Genomic DNA, 26,681 nt, shown 5'->3' with positions numbered 1-26,681 from the left:
TGGCCCTAGTGGTCTCTTCCAACTCTACGATTCTATGATTCTATGATCTAAATGAAACTATTTTGTTTGTGAGACTGCTGGGAGACCCACAGGCACAGGATGGAGGATGGGAACCCCCTAGTCTGCCCCCTTTGTGGGCTTGCCCTGGCACCAGCCCCCCAAAGCCCCCTCTGCCAGTAATCTGAGCCCTCCACATTCCTCTGCCACGACCCTTTGGCCGAGAGAGACCCCCATCAGGGCAGACTGGGGGGCCAGGAGCTCCTTCTTACAGCCAACCCTCGATCCCCTTGGAGCCCAGTAAACCTGGTTCCCCCCTGATCTGCAGCGCAAAGACACTCATTCACACTAGTGGGAACTACATGGATTAAGGACATAATTCGTTTCCATAGTGGGAACTACACATCAGCTTCAACCGATTCTGTTACACGGTGTCAATGCAATTCACAAACCGATGTAAATATAAGTGGGAATGGGCCTTAGGATTCAAATCCCTGCTCTGCCATGGAATTGGGCAAGTCATACTCTCATATTCTCTCAGCCTCAGAAGAAGGCAAGGACAAACCCCTTCTGAACAAAGTATGTCAGGAAAATCCTGTTATAGATTTGCCTTAGGGTCAGTATGAGTTAGAAATGACTTGAAGGGGCACAAGAACTATCACAACATCAACAACGTATTTCAGATGGAGTGCAGTCCTTTTACAAATTACTTGTTGGTTATAGCAAGCTTTCCCCACATTTCAGATAGTAAAAATACAATTTATTATTGTTGCTCTTAGACATTTGGATCCTGGAACTCTTGTCACCTTTTTGTAAATTAGCCAGATACCTAGCAGTATATACTGATCTACCTTATATGTACCAGTTCCTGTTCTACTGCTGTACTTCCTCAAAGCTTAAATAAGAAGACTATTTCTTTCAGAATGTGGTGGTCTCCTTCTTTGGTTTTTAAATAGAGGCCGGATGGCCATCTGTCAGAGGTGCTTTGATTGTGTTTTTCTGCATGGGATGGCAGGAGTTGGACTTGATGGCCCTTGTAGTCTCTTCCAACTCTATGATTCTATGATTTTGCAGATGGGAAAAAGTCCCTTATGAGACCAGAAAGTCTTCAAGCAGTGAACTCTCTTAGCCTCAGAGGAAAGCACGTCTCATGGTTTGCAAAATAGTTTATCTTCTGTACAAATATAAATATTGAGTTCAGTTCAAAATAACTGTCTATAAAATTTTTGTGCAGTTTCAGCAAAAAAAAAAATTATTTAATTTTTTTTAAAAATCCCTATAGTTAGTTATAACAATAAACACATTTTTCATAAGCCTAGCTTATACTGCATCAATTTACTTACAAGATTAAAACCCTAAGCTAATTAACTTTTTGAACCTTCTAATGTGCATGCACTCCAATCAGAGCTATCATTATTACTAAATTACAATGATGTTTTGAATCATGTGTTTTTTTCTGTATGTGCTTACAAGCATGCACTATTGTTTTAGTCCTGGTTTTATAGTAACTGATTTTATCAAATTACTAAGGATTCTGTATGGATTCAGGGGTGGGTGATACAATGGGATTTATTACATGGAGGAGCAAAGCATCCTTATCATTAAATCTTATTATTTACACTATTGGGGGGAAGTTTATCACACCTCTTCATGCTTATCCTGTTCTTCCCCCGTCCGTAAACCATAATGGACCTGTCATTTGGTATTAACGGGAGTTTCTGTTAATACCTAATGACATATCCATTACTGTTCACAGACGGGAGAGGAATGGTATAAGTGAGAGGGGATGTGATAATCTTCCCTCTGATCTGTCAGCGCAACTGCTGGGGTCCAACAACCACTGTCAGCAACTCAAATGAGTCCTGGGGTTAAATCAGACCCTTGGAGCAGAGCTGGCAAATTCCCAGAAGCTGAAGCGTGGCTCCAAAGTCCAATTTGGGATGACAGCAACTGGATGTCTTCCAGGAACTGCAGCAATGCAGGAACCTCCGGGGACACACAGCAAACCGATGCTATAGCTTCTTCTGATAAACCACCAGAGAAACTAAATCTCCCAAAGTACTCTTTATTCACAGTGCTATAATACAAATACAGATCTCTAAAACTCCAAACTATACCAATCCAACTCCTTCTACAAACCCACATCACACCCTTGCAACCCCTGGGCTTATATAGTCTCCAGACCATGTGGTCTCTAAAACCCAGTGAGTTCAGGTGTGTAGCCATGTCATGTGTCTCCTGTGCAATCTAGACACATGGTTTCATCATCCATGGCTACGTTCACTTGGGCACTGAAGTGTCCTTGAGACAATGAGCTTCAGCTGAGCTTGATCAGCCTTGCCCCTCTGCTGAATGCTCATGGCCAAACACACACACATCAAGCATTTCCCTGTGTGCTGTGTTTTAACCCTTCAAATCCCTGACATGATCGTGTGAATAACACAGTTTAATAACAGGATAAGGATGCTTTGTTCCCGTGTGATAATCTCCATTGTGCTGCTCCATTGGCTGACACAACACCACTGCTGGTACTTTCTGGGTATTGTCACATTCTTCCTTTTTGCTACTTGTCATGTGGAATAAAATTTATGAAAAGACACTCAAGAGGACATACTATGAAATGAGAACTTCGGATTCTCCATTGTAGTCACTCATAGATTTTACTAGGAAAGACTGTCAACAACTTCTCTGATCAGGTTTCAAATGAAATGGGTGATTTTTATTTCTAACTGTACCTATCTCTATTTTATCAAAAGAAGAAGCATATACAGTTGGTCCTCTGTATCCACTGATTCATTTTCCATGGATTCAACCATCCAGTGATTGAAAATATTTTTAAAAAACAAACATCACAAAAAGCAAACCTTGATTTTGCCATTTCATATAGGGGGCACCATTTTACTACACCCCTGTATTTAATGGGACTTGAGCAGCCACGGAATTTGGTATCCATGGTGTGTGTGTGTGTGTGTGGGTGTGCATGTGTCCTGGAACCAATCCCCAGCAGATATTCTTTGGCACCTCTCTACTAATTTCTCTGCATATGTGATTTTCAGAATTGAAATTATATTCCAAGGTTTGCTGGTTGACAAACTGTGAAAAGATATAACTGAGCCATTAACCTGATCAGGAATTTTAAAAACTTAGTCTAGGGATGTCAAAAACTGCCATATACTTTCGCCTTTTTAAAAAAAAAAACAATAACATAACGTTGCCTAAAATTCAGTGCAGATAGAAATTATTATCATTTTTCTGTATTTTAACATATTCAGCATGCCTAGAATTCAAGTGGATGTAAATAATAAAGGCTCCAAATAAAAAAATGCCCAAAAGTCTGAAATCCTATGTATACGTGTACTTGTAAAGAATCTTGTTGAATACAATATGTCTTAGTTCTGAGTAAATGTACATAAACATGCACTGTAAATTCTGTTGACCTTACATTAACACAATTCTGACCAAGAGGAAAAGACATGACCTAATGAATCTATATCCAGAGCTTCACTGTTTACCAGTATCCATGGTTTCTCACAATATTTTCCTCCCATTGAATTATTTATTTTCTTAACTCTGAAAGGTAATATCAGATGTGACAGAAGTTTGACAATGGTAGCTGAAAATACTTTCCTGCCAATTGTATATCAGAGCAGACCCTTCCAAGCCACCAGACACAATTCCCTCTTTCTGCTCTGACTCCAGTATGTTGCCTAGAGTTAAATAGAGAAGCAATTTCTGACTGCCTTATGAAAGAATCATTCCTTTGTAGCAAGCAACTTTATCTTCTGAGTTTGAATCCCATGGCTATACCATCTAGTTTCTCAGGTCATATCATACACATACACATACACACACACACACACACACACACACACACACACACACACACAGAGCCTTCCCCCAAAATACTCAGATGGTGCCAATTTTAAGCCATGGAGTATCCCAGATAATTAGGACCAGAAGCTATGCCAACATATACAGGTCTCATTTCCCAAAGGTATCTAAGAGCAATGAAACATATGATCTGAACTTTATCTCACCACATTGTTTGCAAGGCTCACAAAATAGATATTTTTTAAACCAAACCAAACCCTAATTATTCTGTCATTTAAATGTTATTGGACAATCTTAAATGCCCATGTTATTTAAGGCCTAGTCCCTTTTACTTTAGGCTTAGGCTGATCGTATTTTAGTTATCCATGTTCTGGTAATATCCATCTGGACTACTGTAATGTGCACAGTATGTTCTGGTAATATCCATCTGGACTACTGTAATGTGCACAGTCTGGAGCTCCTTTAATGATAGACTTCAGCTGGCATGGAATACAGAAGCATGGATATTGAAGGGTGGGAAGGCTAGAGGACAGGAGCATAGTAGTAGATAGGATAGTAATTTGACACTGGTACAGGTATTCTGCTCGCCAGTGTGTTTCTGAGCCTAGTGTTGGTTTTAAGCTTCACAGCAGAGGTGAAGAATCTGTGCCCCTTTAGCCCAATTAACATGACCACAGTTTGATGGGCCATACTTTTCCAATCCTTCTTTAAAGCTTTGCATTATATGAGCCCATCTTGAGCCATACCAGAGGCCCATCTACTACCAAGAGCATTTAAGATGGCATGTATGATGGAAAGAACTTCTTAATAGTGACAGCCCATGCTTCTAAAATCTATTTTCTGTATGCCTTAAAGAAAGCCCTGAAAAGCTATTTGCTTTGCTGATTTTCTCTTGGATTGTATTTTTTAGCCACAACAATTTCAGTTTGGAATTTGAATGCTGGTTAGTTTTATCACATAAATTTGTTGTTTATGAATTTTTGTGTTATTCATGTTGCTACATTATTGCTATTGTTTTTACTATATGAGCTGTTTTAAGAGGGCTATACTCCTAAAAATGGTCTTAAAATATTTGAAATGAATAAATGAGTAAATAAATAATATAGTGGAGGATTGTTGCCTCAGTCTTTAACACATTACATGGATCAGTTCTCACAGTAATTAATGCTAACTGCTTCCACATAATTTTTTTTAAAGGAGATTAAGTAACTATCATCAAATTATTGAATTTTAAAGACCTTTAAGCAGCTTTTGATACAGCAAGACTTAATCATATTTAAATGAAAGGTGGAGTTTCTACACAGGTCATTCTATGAATCTATAAGCATGTCCAATATTTATGTAGTGCTTTCTGAGTTCCATGCATACTTTCTTAATAATTCTTTCAATGGCTTATTTGATAAGCCAGTATTATAAGGGTGTCATTAATTATGACTGTCTCTGTAATGGTAGGTGTTGAGGTTGACAGGATAGCAGTTTAACTAAGATCACTTGTAAGATTTGCAGTAGAGAGTTCCATTCATAGTTAATATTTTACATAAGCTCTCAGTAGATGAAAGGCTCCAGGATGATGTGTTCCAGAGAGGAACCAAAATAACATATAAAATTAAATTAAAAGTGATCCCCCAAGAAAATCCAAAGCTTTAGATAAAACTGTGTCAGAATTTTCCAAATAAATGGTTGGGATCATACATTCCCGGTTTATTCTGGTAAGCCTGGCATCTCATATAATCCACACTGAAAGAGAAACAATTTGTAGATCATGGCCAATGGTTCATTTTCTTTCCAATCTGTTTACAAGTCTAACACAATATTCTTATGAATAGAAGGTAGGTACTTACACTGCAAAGTGATAAATAAAACACTTCCATCCACTGGGCCGTTCCAGGAAGTTGTATACATCTCCTTGCATACTAGTTTTAGTTAGATATGGTCCATAAAAGCACTTAGCAGCATAGGCCCGGCGTACCTCATTTCCTGTCATTAATTCACTGTTCATCTGAAATGCAGGATCCTGTGAGTTTTCCTCTTCAGAATTTGATGAAATTTTTGATTCATCTGTCACCAAAGAATCAGGATCAAGTGCCACAGAAGAATACTGCATATTGTTTAAGTTTGTTTGCACTTCCAGTAAGGTTGCTGACTTCCTGTGTCCATTCAGGTTTCCCACTTGGGAGTCCGAACGTTGAATTTTACTGCAAAGGTTATACATTGGATGCCCACCAGTTTCACCATTACCATAAGACATTCTGTAATGAACTAGGAGTATTGCTCACCTTGATCAATATTTAAAATCATAAAAGGTATTGTATGTCCCCTTGCTCTGTTGTGCTCTAAAACCACCCAGGAAAAAGCAAAATATTATCTTGGAACTCCTCTGCATCATCAATGCATGCAGTCAGTCTGTCACCTGTTACCTGGATTCTGAAATTAAATCACAAGGAGATATTTAGATAATGGAAGTCTCAAGTAATATATGCTAGAAAGGAAGAGATGGAGGTTTTGACAGTGGTAAGCAGGTAATTAGAGTTCAGTTACTAAAGCAAACGAGGTTAAAGCATGAACTGTATGTTATTTATAGACTACTTTGTTGTAGAGGCATTTTCATTACAAATCAATATATTGCTTAAGAGTTTTAAATATTTACAGTGACACAAGAAAGTGAATTGTATATCATTTATGACAGCACATTATTTATTTCTAAAATTACTTAATACTTCTCAGACTGCACAGTTGTGGTATAGACCTAAAATATTTTTAGTGTGCATTTAAAACTAAAAAGTGAGCAAAACAAATGCATGGCAGAGAAATGGAATCAGCTACAATTTGCTATTGAGATAACATTCTGGGCATGCTGTTTGATAACACTTGAAATAATCCAAAAGTTGAAGTGTAAGTCCAGCCTGTATAATGTCTTTCAGTTCTGGTTTATTGTATTTGTTATATATCTTATTGTTCTGCCAAAAACTCAGATTCACTTATACCAAGATATAAAAGCATTTAACAGTTTATAAACTACCTCTTTGAGTACTGTGGTTGACTTCTAGATTCACTTACTTATTTTGTAAAAATATATTCAACACTTGGAAAGGGCATATGTTTCATATAAAAAGTGCAAATTTGTGTGTCTGTGTGAAAGTATAACATAAGGAAATTAATTATTCCTTATTTGTGTAAATTGTGTAAAAAGGTTGTGTAAATATTATGTATATACCTGTAGGAAATCCTCAGTGGGCTCTGGTGGTTGGTGGCTTCCAATCTATATCCTTTTATTACATTTTGTCATTAAAACTCTAAACATCAGAACCAATGACCCACCACCAGCAGCCTTATAGATAAACAGGATATTTTACTGTTTTATACTGTTTACTGTATAGGATTCGGTAACAGTTCCACAGTTTCTGTATTTGATATTACCTGAAACAACCTTATACTGTCTTTCCTTAAGGAAATTACATATTCCACAAATACTGAGTTAATAATCAGATACATTACCAAAATAGAATAAAACAAAATCAAATTTTAAAAAAATTGAAAAATTCAGACAGTTCATAACAAAACAAAAGTACTGTAAACACTGTCATTACTGTCATTAAGCCATTTAGTCTTCCCAGTTGCTTCACCTTCTAACAGAATGACCTCAAAAAATGCCATAGATTGTGTCTGTCCCTCGGTAGAATAGGATCAACTGAAGAAAGAATTTCCAATTTAAATCGCTTGTCAAGACAGTTTTTGGTGTTGATTAATGAGACAAACTTCTGTATTTACCTAACATATATTTTTGAAAACTGTTAATATTATGCATGTTGTATGTCTAACTGCATTTCTTCCATATTCTAGTGACATTAAATGGAAGCACTTAACTTTTCTACCTGGCAGTGTATCATTTCAGAATGAATTATAAGAAAACCAAGATAACTCTTGCTTGCTCAAATCTTCCAGTAAATAAAATTTGCTTGAATACCCAGGCAAATATCCCTTAGTGTGCAATGTATCATTGCAGAGTAAAGCTACTGCTAATTCATCCTGATTTGGTACGTGCACACAGAAAAAACAAAACCTGAAACCATCTGGAAAGCAGCACATACCCTCTCCTGTTGCATGTTGCTTTTTTTCTTTCTCTTTGCACTTCCCTCTGCTCCATATGGCATAATCCAAGGATAGAAGCAGCGAGAGAGTTGTCAGGCTCTGCCCCTGCCTGATGAAGTCCCACCCTGACTTATCCAGAGGACCCTCCCATACATCTCTCTTCTTAGTATTGTTTTGGCACAAAACCTGTAGGGCATCATTCAGTGTCTAGCAGATGTGGCTTTCCCCCTGTATTCCAGTGATTAGCACATGGTTTTGCCAGGCAGATTTTCCCTTCTGCGCCCCTCATTTTCAAATTCAGGACAAGTGGATTAAGTGTAATTTTCTTATTTCCTCTGAATTCAGTCTTGGCACCAGTAGTGCCTAGTTTATATAATCTGCAGAAGCCTCTGGTGTTTTAAATGCCTGTGAAGACTTACTGAAATCTATGCAAGACAATTTCAGCATGCCTTTTATCTTGACCATTACAGCTAAGCATGATCAACACACCTGCTATTTTGGAGCTTCCTTTTAAGGAAAAAGCAACCCGAATATGGAAGAGAAAATCCAGCCATTTTTCCAACCAACTGATAATGCATGCATGCTGGCAGGGGTAAGTACAAAATCTATATTTAATATACTTAAAAGGGAAGTCAAAGGATCCCTAGACTGTGTGCCACAAAATATGAACATCTGTGTTTTGTTAGATAAACAGTTGTCTCTTTCCTTAGGTTTCATCCATTAGCTGGAGGTTCGGTTTCACATGGTGACTACTCAATAATGACAACATGGCTATCCATGTTTCTCCAGGGAAGGTCTGGAAAACCCTTCACTTTCTAGTGACTGAGACATCAAGAATGCTTCCACACAGGACTTTTATCATGCCATCACCAAATATCGTTCACTAAATTTAAAAAGGGCTCCAGTATCTGTCCCTTAGTTGTAACCCTCCTTTGTGGTTCCACCACTTCTACCTTTTCTCTTGCCACAGAAAAGCCATTAATGATAATTCTTCTGGAAATATCCCAAGAAAAACCTTTGCATCACAAAAGATTTGAATTCACCTGTTCGTCTCTGAATTACCATCATTTTAATTGAAAATGGATATTTCTAGATTTTGGGGATTTTATGGATTAACTGAGTACAGATGTTTTAATTGTATACTTTTTTGTATATGGTAGGCAAAGGGAGTTTGCAGATGGTGTAATACAATTAATCTTTGAGATGCACAACTGTTTTATCTATCCTAGCAGTGCTAAGATGCTACAAATCCATAAAGGTATATTAATGCACAGGAGCTCTCTGTTCAAGAAAATTGCCTCTATTCTGTCTCTGAATGTTTGGGCAGAAAAAGAGACCAGACTGGTTCTGCAAACCTGTCACAGAGGCTCCAATAACTATTCTGACTCTACCATTGACTGAAATTCATCTTACTACACTCTGGAGCACTGTCCTTTTGTGGAATGTTTGGGATAGGGTGCATTTCATCCATATCATGGAACATTTACTAATGAATAGTAGTAGAGGTGGTTATTGTAGACTTTGCAATACCTGATAACAGCTCTACTACTATTCATTACTCAAGGTTCCAAGAGATGGATGAAATGCATCCCACCAAAACATTCCACAAAATATTCTGACAAAACTGGAAAAATGGGATATATGTAACTTAGAAGTACCGAAGAATAAGCATCTAGAAGATAGGATGTGTGTTTGATGCAGTCATAGAATCATAGAGTTGGAAGGGACAGCAAGGGCCATCCAGTCCAATCTCCTACCATGCAGGAACTCACAATCAAAGCATCCCTGACAGATGGCCATCCAGGCTCTGTTTAAAGACCTCCAAAGAAGGAGACTCCACCACTCTCTGAGGAAGAGTGTTCCACTGTCAAACAGCTCTTACTGTCAGGAAGTTCCTTTTAATGTTTAGGTGGAATTTATTTTCTTGTAGCTTGCATCCTGGTCTGGGTCCTATTCTCTGGAGCGGCAGAAAACAACCAATGTACCTGATATAAACAACCATCAATATACACAAACTCTTCAAGTAAATAGTAATACAGAATTAAAGAAGGTACTAGACTAGAAAAGTAGTTAACAGTAGTTATCTCTTGTCCCCTGAGAGGAAAGGGGGTGGTAGCCCAAAAATGTTTGGGGACCACTGATATAGACCAATGATGAACCAGTCCTATCAATATGTAATGTTCTTTAACTTATGCTGTGAGTATTCAGGGGTAGCTGTGTTGGCCATGTAGCAAATCCAATAACATCCAAAATCCATCAAACAGTAACACTTTTATTGGACCAACCAAATGCACAATATACATGTTGCAAACTTTCAAAGCTCCACTGGTTTCTTCATCAGGCAAAGTGTTAAAAAACCATACAGGAGAATTTTTTAAAAAAGATGTCAGTCATAGACCTGCATTTTTCTGTTTTTGTTCTTAGTTCAGATGATATGAAGGGGTATCTCTTGCAGGCTAGCATCTCCTCCTTCTGGCCACGTGGCTACTGGGAGATTCTCAAAGGCCCATTACAGACGAGTACCCTAGTACACGAGGAGCGCGTACTAGGGTTAGAAAGGGGCATCCTTTCCGGACGCCCCCAACCCTAATACACGCTCAGAGCGTCTAAAATAGCGGCGCCCATTCTAGATGGGTGCCGCCATTACATCATGAACGCGCCGCCTCCAAATGGGGCGGCACGGACGTGATGTCTTTGCGTCACGCGAGGGCACATAGAGCACCCTTTCTGTGACGCATGAAGGAGCTCTGAAACGGAGCTCCTTCCACGATTTGCGTCACTGCCGCATCCTTTAGATGGCTGCGCCAGTGATGCAAGGGAGAAGCGGCCCCTTTCTCCTCCTCCCTGCCGCCGTCTGGTGTCCTTGGGGCATGAAGCCCCAAGGACACCCCTTTCCAGGCCACGGGGAAGCAGCCTTTTGCCGCTTCCCCATGGCCTGGAAAGCGGCGGATCGGGGACTAGAGGCTGCCGCTGCGGAAGCCAAGGCCCCGATCCGGTGGGGAGAGGAGGGCCTACAGGCGGCGCCAAAGGGGCGGTCTGTAATGCACAAAAGTTCAAGAAATTTAACATCCATCCTTTGTGTCTCCAAGCTTTGTGAGGCTACAGGCTCCTTTGTTAGGCAGAGTGCACCGAATTTCTCAAGAAGCCTTTATACTTTACATCAGGAAAATGTTAGGTGTGTTGAGGTAAAACATGCCAATGCAGTACCAATTTTAGAAAATATTTTACCTTTATTGGAGGTAGTAACCTCAAATAATAAAGTCCCAGCCCACTGGCTCTCTCTTTAGGATTCCCCTGTTGTGGCTATAATGCGTGGCCAACATGGCTACCCCTGAATGTTTCACGTTACTGCATTACAATATAAATTAAGAGCAAAAACAGAAAATGCAGGCTTCTAACATCTTCAGTTTTTTTCCCTCCTGTATGGTTTTTAACACCTTGCCTGATGAAGAAACCAGTGGAGCTTTGAAAGCTTGCAACATGTATATTGTGCATTTTGATTGGTCCAATGAAGGTATCACTGTTGCTGGATTTATGCTGTGAAGGTGGTCTTAAATCTGTCACAATCAAGTCACTGATTTGTTTAAAGTCACAAGTCATAACAAGGCATATACACAAAATTAAAGGCTTGTTGGGTCTTATTTACTGTACAATACAAAATGTACATTACAAAATCACAACATTCGACTGTTATCCAACACCATTGGAACAAAAAGACACACACACACATACATACAGAGTAGTGGTAGATCAGGTGTGTGCTTGCAGCTGTACACACATATGGAGAAAAGGATTTCTGCTAACACAAGTCCAAGATATCTTGCATTGAAAGCAGCAAAAAATGTCAAACTGTTTTGCACTAAAGTCTGTTTTACAAGTTGTACAAGTGCTTTAACACAATGGGATTTCTGCCTTTATACTGCTACAACTATTTGACTTCATTTAGTAATCTGTAGAAACTAGTCTGGCTCACTAGGTTTGGCATCATCAGGTGTGGTAAACCATGGTGTCACATACACACCATTGACCTCCTCCCGTAGTACATCATGCAGAATCTTTAGCAATATTTGTTGTACTCATGTTACCCATTAATCATAATTCCTGTATATTACTGAATGTAATGGTAATCGTTTGGATATAAAAACTAGCAAAAATAAAATTATACCTTTAAATTATAGTATCATATGCACAGTCTAAATGCATTTACATATACATTGCTTCATGTGGTTGAAGTGAAAAATTGGTAAAATATGAAATATATTAAAAATTAAATATTTTTTAAAATTAAAAAAATAATTTAATTAAAAAAAAAAAAACCTGGGGCCTCTCCTTTTTCCTCCAACTAAGCTTTGCTCCACTCACACCATCTCTTCATCATTTTAAAGTTACACTGGTGAATACCACATCCTGTTTCAGCCCAAAGGCAGATGTTTGAAGAGCAATGGTGTCAGCCCCCTTAGGTTGCCACCTGGTGTGTGGTGTACTCCTCGTGCGTCCATAGTGATGCCACTGGACTGGCTTGTCATGTTCAACCTTTGGCTGAATTTGCTCTTTTCACCTTGAGGTTCTGCCTCCTTTATCCTACTGGATGATTTTAAATTAATCTGGACTCCAAAGATCTTTCAGACACTCCAGCAATGTTGTATCCCCTCTGGGTATCTTATCCAATTTGGGTTTCAGTACAGCCAAAGCAACACTTAAGCAACACATCCTACATGTGTCCAAATCAGTAATTAACAGAACACCTTATGTGCAAAAGCCAGCAAACAATATTTTGACACTCTCAGGCGGGATACAGACGGGCAAAAAGGGGTGTATTCATGACGTCATGAAGGTAGAGCCTTCAGACGGGCCTTACCTGAATGCCGCCATGAACACGCCCCCCGCACGCCCCAAGCGGGAAGAAGCGGCATTAAAAAGGTGCTGCTTTTCTCCGCTTCTTTTCCGTTTGATGCGCAGCTGCGCAGCTCCGTCTGTAAGCTGCTGCACCGGTACGCCAGAATTGCTACGCCGCTAATTTAAGTTGCCCATTTAAAAGCTCCGTGTTTGCTGCGTTGCATAATGAGTCGGGGTCCTGGAACATGCGCAGTTTGCAGTCAGGCTTTAATTGCAGCGTCAGCTGCCATGCAGGTGTGGAAGCTACAGCACAGCTGCAGCGCATTTTAAGACTCGTAACCCTAACCCTAACCCTAACCCTAACCCTAACCCTAGAGCAACATGTACGCATGCACTGCTTGGAAAGTTTGGACTTTAAAGTGAACCCCTACACAGATTCCTGTGCCATTTTCACCTAACAATAAAAAACGCTAAAACTGTAAATATTTACATATGTACAAGGGAGGTGATGGGGGATGGCAGGGGGACAGCGGTGGCAGCGGAGACAGCTGTAGCTGTGCATTGCAGATTCAGCAAGAGCGCGGGGACCAAAGGAGAGGAGGCATCTATGATGCTGGTGACACTGGCAAAGTGCAAGCGGACAAGGATGCCAACACCAGCTGATCACCAGCTGGCAGGAGACCACCATTGTTCTTGGGCAGAGTGGGGGGAAAAGTTTTAAAGGGGCTTGGGCACTTTAAATGTGTCCATAGGCTTTCTGCCGCCGCTGCTTAGTGCTGCAGCTGCGCAGCTGCGCATCCGCCAGCCGGCAAAGGAAAAAAAAAACCGTTTTTGGCCGCCCGTGAGGAAGCTGCCTCTCTCTTTGCAGCGTCCTCCGAGGCGGCGGTTTGGAAACTGCGGGTCCGAAACGGCCCCAGGTGAGGCGTCTTCACTGCCCCCCATGTGGAAGCCCCATCTCCTGAGCCACGCCCCCGGGGCGGGCGGTCTGGAGGCTCCGTATTCAGCAGAATACACCTCCAAGACGTCTTCCCCTGCCCGTCTGTATCCCGCCTCAGTTCCTAAGCCTCAAAGGGCTTTCACACTAGCACATTTCAGTTCTCCCTCCCCACCCCAGCTTTGCTGGAGAGAAGGTTTCAGAAAATCACCTTCATTAATCATGTGTGCCTTTCTGGATAGGAGGAAATCAAATTGGTGTCCCACATTCTTCGTTGATGCTTTTTTTATTATGATATTAGGAAAAAAATTATTCTGTGTGTGTGTGTGTGTTGAGCCTTGAAATCATTGACAACTTATGGCAACCCTAAGACAAACATATAATTGGGTTTTCTTGGCAAGATTTGTTCAGAGGAAGTTCCCCTGAGGCTGAGAAAGTGCAACTTGCCCAAGGTCACCCAGTGGGTTTCATGGCCAAGCAGGAGTCAAAACCTGCTCTCCAGAGTTGTAGTCCAACACTCAAACCAATATGCCACCAATTGCCAGGATGACCCAATTCTTTTTATGTTTCCTTCCTTCTTTGTAATGAAGAAGCCTTAATTACTTTAGTGTCACCAAATTTTGTGCTACCATGTGTACAATACAATAACCTTGTTTACAAGCCATCACTCCCCCCTAACCCTCCCCCCCACACACTTGGAATTGTAATCTGTTTTATTCTTTGTTTTGCCTATTAATTTAATTTTGTTGTTTACTTCTTCTTTTATAGTGCCGGTCATACACCATAATAAAGACTGATTGATAGTAATCTGTAGCAACAACGTGATCACATCCAGAACAGTGCACCTGTGTCATATGTATGCTGAAAGCTGCATTGGTAAAAAGGGCAGCACACTCCATAAGGGGTAATGGCACAAGTGCCCTGCCACAGCCGCGTGCACAAGCCCCATTCAATTAAATGGGGCTCAAGCATACGTGGAAATCCCCTTACATGGGGGGGGGGGAACGGATTCCCCGTGTAAGGGAAGGGCGGACTGTACTATTGCTGCTACTTCTACTACTGCTGTTGCTGTTAATAATCAAACATTATTATTATTATTATTAACCTTTATTTATAAAGCACTGTAAATTTACATAGCGCTGTACATACAAAGCTTTTTGATATAATCTATAAAGCACAGGCTGATTTTCTTCTGAAATTCTTTGTGCATTCTATTATCCTGTGTGAATTTACAATAAGATATTCCTTTTCCTTTTCTGAATCCAGCATCTGGCATTTCTTAAGTCTATATTGGTAAAAGTCTTTGTTGTATAATTTTGAGCACCACTTTGCTTCTATGGGAAATTAATGCAACGGTCTGATAGTTACCTCAATCCTTGGTGTCTCCTTTCTCGGCAACTGGAATGTATGTTGCGCATCCATTCTGTGGACCACTGTTTTGTTGGACTGTGCCTTTGTAGCTTGAAACAATTATGATCATATAGCATTCGCTTCCTGGTCATATGGGGCTCAAGCAGTTAAGACGCTACCTCTGTTGACTGGAAGACTGGCAGGTTGAGGCCCAGGTGCCACGTGATGGGGTGAGCTCCAATAATAATAATAATAATAATAATAATAATAATAATAATAATAATATCACTAGTCCCATCTTCTGCCAATGTAAAAGTTCGAAAGAATGCAAATGCAAATAAATAGGTACCACTTTGTTGGGAAGGTAAACAGCCTGTGCAGTCATGCTGGCCACATGATCACAGAGCCATCTTTGACAACGCTGGCTCTTTGGCTTAGTTACGAAAATGAGCACCACCCCCAACAGTCGGACACCACTTGACAACCTTGTCAGATGGAAGTACCTTTACCTTTTCTTGGTCATATAGTATCTCCATCCCCACCCCATGGGAATTTTCCTTTCACTTCTCAGAAGTTATGAAAGAGGTTTTTTGTTTTCTTCTTTTCTTTGCAATGATTATTATAATAATTCTCTTTGTCTCAATGTACAAGTCACTGAACAGTTGCATTCAAGATTCTGTCCCTATTTCTGTCATTTTTACCTTTGCTTCTCATCTCTCCTTAACTGTCTGAAGTTTCATCAGCCATTGAATTAAGCTTTTCTTTCTTTTTGGCTGCAGATAGTGTATTTTCGCATACTTCTCTGACAGTTCTCTGGCTTTGTTCCAGAGTTCTTCTGGCTCCCAATTCATTAGTCTTTTTTAAAAAATCTTTTATTTAAAAAAATATACACAAAAGGATTAAGATTAAAACCAAATAACAAGATCAACCCAAGAACAGTCTATAAACAGATTACAAGGTTCAAACAAGCTAGTTTATTAGTCTTATTAGTGCAAATCTATTTCTTACATGGTCTTTCAATTCTACATGAATATTCTTTGAGTTATATTTTGCCATGTTGTCTTTTTTACTTTACTCTATTTTTTTCTATTAGTTCAGTTGGCCCTTCTCTTATGCGGGGAATCTGTTCCAGACCCCGTTGTATAAGGGAAATACCACATAAACTCAAGCCCCATTAGAAACAATGGGGCTCATCCCATGGCACGCACCTGGCACACCCCCATTGTTTCTTTTGGGGCACAGGAGAAGCCTTTCTAGCACAGCTTCCAGTGTATGCTGGAAGCCACGTATAGCGTATGACGCGGGTACACTGTAGTGCATGGTCTGTGCCACAGTCTATTCCTGCTCTTGTTTTTGCAGAGAGAATACAGCTTTTCCATCTTCTGTTCCCAATTACAGTTTCTTTGATTTCTGTATTGGCCATCAGGAAGCACTGATGTATATAGTTGTCTCTTTGGTTGCCTGAAGAATGTGTTTGCAAGGAACAAACTGTTGTCCTCACAAAATGCATAATTCTGCTGCTTTGCTTCTTTTTAGGCCAAATTCTAGAGTGCTTGGTTCTGCTGTGTTTCCATGCAAAATGTAAAATATAATTATATTATCAATAGGGTTAATGCCTTTAGCCAGTATAATCATTTTAACAATAGTTATTGATAACCATTTCTGTATTAGGCAATAATATTGGAAAGAAGCAATTGCTAAAATATATTTATCTTCTTTTGGGACACCTATAATCTAACACAGGGGCTGGCAACCTATGGCCCGCGGTCCAGGGGCGGTCCTGCCGCCCCTGCTGCAGTTTCCTCGCCGCTCCGGGCGCCCGTGGGGCCTTGTTGCCCTCCTCCTCCTCCACCGCGCATGGCCGCGTGGGGGAGGTGGAGGAAGAGGAGGACAGCAAGACCTGGGGCCGAGGAGGCGCCTCCTGCGAGCGGCCGCGCCAGCCACCCCGCCTCCACACGGCCTCCCCCCTCCCTCTCGGCCTCTGTGGAGGCCCAAGCCTCCGCAGAGACCGAGAAGGGGCCTGTGGGGCTGGCGGCGGCGGCCTCCCCCTCCCTCTCGGCCTCTGTGGAGGCTGAAGCCTCCGCAGAGGTCAAGAAGGGGCCCGCAGGGCCACCACCGCCGACCTGCCCCCCTTGGCCCATTTCCTTGGAGGCATGGAGTGAGCTGGCACCAAGGAAGGAACTTTTTAATCAGGCTGTATAAATAGCAATAGAAATTCAAATCTTATGGGTATGGTGATGAGGTGACAAGTTCAATTTTAACTTTGGTCATTGAGAGGCAAAAGCAGAAGAAAGATATTGTCTACAGCCAGAATGAATGGATAAATGGTGGAGGGAGTTTTGGCTGGAAATCAGAAAAGAGACATGATAAACTAGTTAAGAGGAGCTTCATGAGATTGGGGTGAAAACCAGTGTTATAACCAGGAAGCTACTGTCTCTGTTTAACCCACAATTCAATGCATTGGAGTGCATGGATATATCCTAATTCAACTGTTTCTCTTCTTCTTCTTCTTCTTCTTCTTCTTCTTTGTTAATGGACCATTGTCCTGAAGTAAGAGATGGAATCTCAGGAAGTGCTCTAAAAGTCTGAATTAATTTCAGAATCTAGAATGAACAACAAGTTTTGTGTTATCATAGATGTTTTTAACTTGGTTAATTTATGTGAAATCTCTTCACAAAATTCAACTATTTACAAATCTACTCTACACTAAGTTGTGCAGCAGCTGTAAACTGTACACTAAGTACAGAAAGTAGTTGCTAGGGAAGAGAAGAATGGTAAAACAATTGTGGGAATGGTCAAGAAGTGTGTTTCTCAAGTGTCAAGAAACCTTGATAAGGCTGATGACAACCTTTGGAGTTCAAAACGTTGGGCCCATTTCACCATAGCCAGAGCCAACATGGTGTAGTGGCTTGAGCACTGGACTAGGAATTTGGAAGCCAGGATTCAAATTCCATCTTGGCTGTGTAAATCCACTGGGTGACCTTGGGCAAGTCCCATGCTCTCAGCCTCAGGGTAAAGCAACAGCAAACCTCCTCTGAACAAATCTTGCCTCAGGATTGCTGTAAATTGGAAATGACTTGAAGGCACACTACAGCAAAAAAAGGCTCTTTAACCTGGGATCAGGCCAGATCCACCATTTTTGGCCTGTGTTGTCTAAACTGGATGACATGAGGCCAGGGGGAACATGGGCCTTTTGGCTGGTGTGGACAACCCGTTCATCAGGCAAAAGATGTATAGTATCTGAGGTGTACTGTTGATTTGCCACTTATATGGAACAGAAAATACTACATTACACTAACAACAGCAAATTACAAGGCTTCAAAGCAGTTATAGCAAACCACACTTCAACTATAGACAAGGCAAAGATAAATTCCATATGTACACCTAGTTACTCTTCTAGTTTTTTATGGTTACACAAGATTAATAAATACATAATTCAGGAGTTTTTAGAAGCAGCTCAAAGAACAAGATGTATCAAAAGTCTCCTTCTCAGTTTATTTCTAGCAGTGCAACAAATGTAGAATATCTGTCCGCAAATATGATCTTTACCAGCCATCTCTCCTCTACCTTTTTTTAAGATCACTTATCCAACAAAAATCTTACCTAACGCTTATATGTTAACAATAAAATAAATAAATAAATCTTATCTAATGGTGCAGTCCTAAGGTTAGAGCAAGGAGGAATGATGGTGGAGAGAAGCTGGGGAAGGTGGACTGAAAAGAGTGACAGGAAGAACTCCAGAATCTAGCAGGACATGGATAGGAAACTCAAGAAAGGAATAATTCCCAAACATATGTTAGGTCACTCCAGGTGTTCATTCTGAGCTCAGCATCCTAACTATTGTGTGCTGTCCCCTCCATGTTCTTTAGATACAAATGATCCCTGCCATAAGAAATCATAACAGCTCCAAAGATCTCAACATACATTAACCACATAATTTCAGGTATATCTTGAAGGTGGCTATTCTCTCACAGAATCACTCTGGATATCTGGCCAGAATCTTCAATCGTCAGTTGAAGTACTTTATAAAACCAGTTGAAGGTAACTTTAAAAACGCCCCATGCGTGGCAATTGAATACAATTCCAATGGCCTACACTGAACAACCAGGTCTCCACTTAAATAATAACAAATTTTGGCGTGTTACAGACCGCCCTTTTCCCGCTGTATCGGGGCCTCAACTGCCAGAACGGCAGCCTCCAAGGCCCCCATCCGCCGTTTTCCAGGCCGCTTTCCCACAGCCTGGAAAGGGGTGTCCTTGGGGCTTCAAGCCCCAAGAACACCTGGCGACGGGGAGGAGGAGAAAGGGGCCGGCCCCTTTCTCCCTTGCGTCGCTGGTGCAGCCATCTGAAGGCTGCGCCAGCGACGCAATCAGCAAAAGCAGCTCCGTTTCGGAGCTCCTTTTCACGCTGCAGAAAGGGCGCTCTATGTGCCCTTGCGTGGTGCGACAACATCACGTCCGCGCCACCTCGTTTGGAAGTGGTGCGTTCATGACGTCGTCATGGAGGCCCCCATGTGGAATGGGCGTCACCACTTTGTACGTACTGAGCACGTACTAGGGTTGGGGGCGTCCGCAAGGGACGCCCCTTTCTAACCCTAGTACATGCTGAGCACGTACTTTTAGGCACGTCTGTAACACACCTAAGAGTATCGGAATGTTTTCTGGCTCTATCATAGCCATACCCACCAAGCTCAAAGAATATGATAGGCTGGTAATTTAAGACTAGTTCTATGACTAAATTTTTTTAATCAATGCAATAAATTACAAAACCCACATTTCATCATTCTATCAATATAAATGACCAAAAGAATGAATCATTGGTGTATTGAAGACACTGTACACTTGTAATACTCAACGTTTCCCATTGAGCTACATAAAAGAAGGCAAGAATTACTGCTTGCAATATTAGGCCTATTCTTATTGAAGAGCTATCAGGTGACCGTGGTAGAAAGCTTTCAAATAATTAGACAATGTAAATTCTTGTACATTGAGCTTCAACTGTTACTTGATTCCTTGCTCTAATTATATAAAGTGTCCTAGCATTGTTATGGTGAATTTATTTCAATCATTAGTAATGCATTGGAAAAGAATTCTCCCATTGACAGTTTGTAGGTAACAAAATATTATGAAAAATTATGCAGTTATATGCACCTTTGAACAGTGTGAAAAGACGGCCTCAGTAGACACAGTCTGTAAGAAATTTCTCTTTCTCATGAGGCTTGAAAAAATTTACAATTGCTTTACAAACCAATGTAAGGGCGTAATTGTGTATCTTTATCTCACACTGCAAACAGGGGTGGCAAACAATTCATGAGATTATTTTAATTAAAATTAGAGAGGGGAGAAAACAGTTATGTCTCAGAATGGCTCTTTGTACAAAGGTGGCTTTCGTATTAGTTATGGATACCCTGAACTGTATTTGTGGTCCCCATATTTCATATCTGTAGCTAGCATGTTCTTTTTTTAAAAAAGTAACATTTATTATGACTTAACATGACATACAAAATATATAGAAACATAAAACATACAGAATAAAACATATAAAACATACTTACATTACAATACATATAAATTGCCAAAGAATATATAACCTTTATACCTCTGTTTTGTGAACGTAGTTCAGCTGTTTAAACTGGTATACAACATTTGTCTTTCTGTTGTCATCCGTTATTTTTATGTTCTTATGCGGCATGTCCATTGTTCGGTTAGGGATTGTTAATACTTTGTTTCCAGCCATAAGATGAATAGGGGATGCATATTAAAATTATTCTACCCTGTTCGCCCCCCCCCCCTTTCCTTCCTTTTCTTTTTCCTTTTCCTTCTCTTCTCTTTCCTGCCTTTTCCCTTTTCCCCTTCCCTTCCCTTCCCTTCCCTTCCCTCCCTTTTCCCTTCTTTCCCTTCCCCTTTTTTATTCCCATAGCTTATTCACTTTTTTCCATTTTCTTTAGAAGTTTTGGTCTGTCTTTTCATTAATCATCATGGTTAATTTATCCATTTCCATCAATTCATTTACTTTAATTCTCCATTCTTCCTATAGATCGTTTTTGCCCTTTCCAATACTTAGCAAAAACTAGGCGTGCTGCTGTCACTAAGTACAGTAAAACATCTATTTCATCTCGACACAGTTTTCCCTTAAGGTCTTCAGTAATATTTAGTAAATACAGTTGGGGTTTCTTTTCTGTTCCCTCTTATATGGTATATTGAATTGTTTTATGAATCTCTTCCCAAAATTTTTTTGCGATTTTGCAATCCCACCATATACGGAATAAGGTTGCATTGTTCTCTCCACACTTCCAGCAATTGCTGTCTTTCGTATTTTTGATCTTAGCCAGTTTTTGTGGGGATAGATGCCATCTGTATAGTAATTTGTAATAGTTTTCAATTAGATTAGTGCTTTTAGTGAATTTAATTTTTTTTCCATGTTCTTTCCCAATTCCACAGTGGAATTGATTCTTTGATATCCTGCATCCATTTGATCATAGTTCCTTTTATCAATTCACCTTCTAATTCGTAGCCAGCATGTTCTTGAGAGGCCACGATGGCCTTAAGAAACACAAGGTCAGGTTCCCAAGAGAAAAGGGATGAGACCAGAGGCATGTGCACATCCAGGTAATAATCAAATCTAAATGGGACCTCGGTATCAGGGGACTTACCATCTGCGGATTTGAGCATCCACAGATGGCAAGCCTGAGCTATCCCCACTAGCTTCGCCATTGAGGACAATGGGACTGTCTTCCTCCTTCCACCCCACAAGTCATCTGCATTTCCTCTTGCACCTTGAGACAAACTCTCCCTGCACCCAAAGCAGTATGCCAACCTCCCTGCCTACTCCCTGTTGTGTTCTCAGCCAATTTTCCCTATCCATGCATCCTGAGGATATCCTGATCCAATTGCTGGTTTTGTCACACTAAAATTAAAGAATCAACCAATCCCAGAATCCCATTATCAATTTCTGGGAAGGGACATCCAGCCTTTGTTATCGTACAAGATAGTGCACCACTTAGAGATAAATTTGAGGTACAAATATAGATCCCAAGAACCTAATCTCTGCATGCTGAAAGCATGCATACAGTTGTCCCGGGCTGTGCTTCATGTGTGAAATTGTGGATATTATCATGCAGGAAAGTGTCCTTCTCCTATGATTAAATCTCATTAATTGCCATCCTGTCCCTGTGTGGTCCTCTATCTTTCACTGGTAGAGCTGGTGAGAATATCACCTGCACATCTAAACCCTTCACCTTCCTTCCTGGGGCTTCAAACTCTGAGGTGTTTCAGTTAAATGTGTTCATATTGTTGTTGGTGACTACATGAAGAAGGAAAAGGGGTGCTGATCTGGGTTCTTGATGAGGAAGGAGCAGATCATCTAGTGCCCAGATCAGATCAGTGACATATCTTCTGCTATTTTTTTCCATAGAATCACAGAAAGAGACCACAAGAGCCATTCAGTCCACCCCTCTGCCATGCGGGAACACACAATCAAACCATCCCTGACAGATGGCCATCCTGCCTCTGTTTAAAAACCTCCAAAGAAGGAGACTCCATCACCCTGCAAAGGAATGTACCAGAAAAGTAAATAAATTCACCATTTCAACATTCAGGAGAGGAGACAAGCAGGTCATTAACAGACTAAATGTGTGCAAATAAATAGATATGATTATGTTCAGAAGGTCTTCTGAGGAAACCTGCACAGGACTCCAAAATATATTTTAATTGCTCTTCATTTTTAAAAATATTGTATCTAGCAGGCAGTGACTCCCTCAGTCCTCAAAAGTACCTCATTGGATTCATATGCCTACGTTTTATCAAGATTTTGTTATACTTATTCTCAGTTAAGATGTACAGAGGGATATAATAATAATAATAATAATAATAATAATAATAATAGTAGTAGTAGTTTATTTATATTTCCCGCCTCTCCCACAGATTGAGTCAGGATTACAACCTTAAAAAGACACATAGTACAATCAATACAAACAATAAAATACTAACTCTGAATTTACCAAGAGTTCCTATTAGTTCTCTAAAATGGCAATTCATCTATTAGCCAACAATCATAGTCAAGGAAGAGTAGTCGTCATAACCTTATTATAGAGAGTTCAATGGATAAGCCCGCCGGAAGAGATCTGTTCTGAGTGCTGCTAAGGTAGTACAGTAATGAGGCAGATCTCTTCCAGTAGGTCATTCCATAATCTAGGGGCCGCGGCAGTAAATGCCTTATGTGAAGTTGTCGTTAACCTGGTATTATAATATTCTAGTAGTAGATATCCATGTATGAAGAGTCCTATACACCCCCATGGCCAAGGAATCATAATGGCCTCTGCCTACATGGATATCCCTCTGTACCATCTTAACTGAGAACTATAGCAACACATTGATAAAATGTAGGTATACGACTCCAACATCATGTCTTCTTTCTTTCCCCTGTTTGTTAATACCTTTGCCTGATGAAGAAGCCAGTTGAGCTTTGAAAGCTTGAATCTTGTATTTTGTGCATTTTGGTTGGCCAGTAAAAGCATCACTGTTTGGTGGATTTTGGATGTTATCAGATTTCAGAAAGTAAGCCTTCTTTGCTGTCCTTGCCTTTTACACATTAGGGGCAGTTATGCACTCTGACATATGCTCTATCCACCTTGTGAATGTTATGCCACCTGTTCTCCAGTTATCTGATCTGTTCCGTTGTCAAAGTATCTTGAATCTTTCAAGAACGTTTGGGCAGATATCTGTGGTTTTCTGTGCTCTGGCAGGAATTCTACGTCACTCTGTAAGGTAACAAAATCTATTGGGAGGGTGACTCAGAAGGGCTTCAGGTTTTGTCCAAATCCAAGTAATATCCACATCCACACACACATGCACATACACACACGTCCATTTGATGGCCAGTATGCTTTTGCTCACTGAGGGGTATTCTTTCACCTGTGAGAAAACTCTTAATATTTACATTACTTTTTTTAGACGTGGTGCTGGAGAAGACTGCTGAACATACCATGGACAGCCAAAAAGACAAACAAATGGGTCCTGGAACACATCAAGCCTGAATTTTCCCTGGAAACCAAGGTGTGGATGAGGGGCTTGGGGATGTTTCATACACAGGGTTGCCATGAGTCAAAGTCAACTCGATGGCAGCTAACAACAGTAGAATCCCACACTTTTTGAACTCAAACACTTTTCCTGCCTTCTGTCACCATTCTCCTAATTGCAATGCTGCTTAAGAAGCTTCACGTTAGAGAGAGGATGAGGGGAAAATGTGGTTGGATAAGCCTTTGTAGGAAGGAGCTTAATGTTTGAAGCTTTCTTAACTGAGGCTGTAGCTTGGCACCACTTTAACTGTCATGACTCTGTCCTATGGAATCCTTGGATCTGTAGTTTAGTGAGGTATTCAGAGAGCATTGGTGCCTCACCAGACTATAAATCCCAGGATCCCACAGAATAGTTATCACAGTTAAAGGAGTGTGAACCTGCTTTATTTCTGCAGTGTGGCTACACCCCAAGGTATGCTTGTATACAGCACTTTGATCCGCTGTATGTTGTTGCCAACCAATACCAGGTGCTGTAGTGGAAGGAACAGACAAAACCATCACTGAGCATTCCTTCCCTAAGAAAAGCCTATGAAATGGATGGGGTCAACAAGTGACATAAATTGACAGGTAACTGGAAGGCACAGATTAGAGAGCCAGCGTGATGCAATGGTTTGAGCATTGGATCAGGACTCTGGAAACCAGGGTTGAAATCCCTCCTGGAAACTTACTGGGTGCCCTTGAGCAAGTCACACTCTCTCAGCCTCAGAACATGGCTAAGGCACACACCCTCTGAACAAACCTTGGCATGAAAACCCCAAGACTGAGTCACCATTAATCGCAAACACGATGAAGGCACACAAGAACAACACACACACTGACCCAAAGGTGTTCAAAGCCTGGATCTAGCAAGGGATTGTAGACAGCCCCTTTTCTTGAAAATATTGGCCAGGGCTGCATCTGCACAGGAGAAATAATTCAGTCTGATGCTGCCATGGTTTAGTGCTCTGGAATCGTGGGATTTGCAGTGGCTCCACAGCGGAAACATGGCAATGAAAGTGGCGTCAGGCTGCATTACTTCTCTAGTGTGATGCAGCCTGGGTTCTGTCCATCTCCTCAATAAAAAGCCAGCCTACTGTATGATTATGTGGTTTCAATTATTTATCTAAATGAAAGGCACATTGGTGAACGACAAACATTTGCAGTGTCATTTATATATATCTATATGTCTATTTCATGAATACAGGAGTCAAAGAAATATCACACACATATATGTGTATACACACAGAAAGAAATATATATTTCTTTATACACACACATATACACTCACCCCACCATACACACACACACACACTCATCCCTCCATATTTGTGGCTTTGACATTTGCGGCTTTGATTATTCACGGATTTGATTAATATGTTCTCTCTAGGAATATCTAGGTCCTCCGGTGCAACTCTATGGTCAACTTTAACCAGAAGTTGCCCTGAAAGACTTAAGCGATTCCTAGAGAGAATACTCTACTAGGCATTTGTTGCTCCTCCAGTGCAACTCTATGATCAGCGCCTGTCGGACCTAGAGATTAGGGCAACTCTGTGGTCAACGTCCGACAGGCACTCATCACAGAGTTGCACTGGAGGTGCTTTTGTTATTTGCAGATTTTACCTATTCACAGGGGTCTTGCGCTCCTAACCCCAGCGAATATGGAAGGACAAATGTGTGTTGCACACACACACACACACACACACACATATATATACAGACACACATACATATATATATCATATATACATATACATATAGTGTGTGTGTATATATATATTATATATATATATACACACACACATATATAATATATATTTCTTTGTATATTTCTTATATATGTGTGTGTATATATATATATATATATCATATATACATATAGTATGTGTGTGTGTGTGTATATATATTATATATATATATACACACACACATATATATAAGAAATATATATTTCTTTGTATGTTTTATGTGTGTGTGTGTATATATATATATCATATATACATATAGTGTGTATGTATATATATATATATATACACACATATATAAGAAATATATATTTCTTTGTATTTTTCTTATATATGTGTGTATATATATATATATCATATATACATATAGTATGTGTGTGTATATATATATATTATATATATATATACACACACACATATATAAGAAATATATATTTCTTTGTATATTTTATGTGTGTGTATATATATATATCATATATACATATAGTATGTGTGTGTATATATATATATATTATATATATATATACACACACACATATATAAGAAATATATATTTCTTTGTATATTTTATGTGTGTGTGTATATATATATATCATATATACATATAGTGTGTATATATATATATATATATACACACAATGTAAGAAATATATATTTCTTTGTATATTTCTTATATATGTGTGTGTATATATATATATATATTTATATATATATACGCACACTATATGTATATATGATATATATATATATATATGTATATATATGTGTGTGTGTGTATTTCTTTCACTCCATTGTTCATGAAATAGATATACATTTATAAGCTACACTGCGAGTGTTTGCCGTTCAC

General features: G+C 40.0%; 2 protein-coding genes across 6 annotated transcripts in view; one reads left to right on the top strand and one right to left on the bottom strand.

Annotated features, from left to right (window-relative positions):
- LOC149312555 (potassium voltage-gated channel subfamily KQT member 1-like) overlaps positions 1-8,000 on the bottom strand; it is a 383,931-nt gene extending 375,931 nt beyond the window's left edge. For all 5 annotated transcript variants that reach the window (XM_089524864.1, XM_089524859.1, XM_089524861.1 and 2 more), the window contains exons 1-2: positions 7,917-8,000; positions 5,670-6,252 (exon numbers count right to left, since the gene is read on the bottom strand). In XM_089524864.1, the coding sequence (XP_089380990.1) occupies positions 5,670-6,076 (407 nt within the window). In that variant the 5' untranslated portion in view covers positions 6,077-6,252; positions 7,917-8,000. The remainder of the gene's footprint in view (positions 1-5,669; positions 6,253-7,916) is intronic.
- Positions 8,001-8,130: 130 nt separating this feature from the next.
- The window catches only part of MRPS35 (mitochondrial ribosomal protein S35), a 40,903-nt gene continuing 22,352 nt past the window's right edge, over positions 8,131-26,681 (top strand). Inside the window, exons 1-2 of the mRNA XM_089524857.1 lie at positions 8,131-8,509; positions 23,989-24,090. The gene's annotated coding sequence lies outside the window, so the exon portion shown is untranslated. The remainder of the gene's footprint in view (positions 8,510-23,988; positions 24,091-26,681) is intronic.

The sequence above is a fragment of the Sceloporus occidentalis genome, unplaced genomic scaffold (genome assembly GCF_023333645.1).
Source record: "Sceloporus occidentalis isolate IW3139 unplaced genomic scaffold, rSceOcc1.0.p SCAF_5, whole genome shotgun sequence".
Lineage (NCBI taxonomy): Eukaryota > Metazoa > Chordata > Lepidosauria > Squamata > Phrynosomatidae > Sceloporus > Sceloporus occidentalis.
This window is presented reverse-complemented; position numbering and strand designations above follow the sequence as displayed.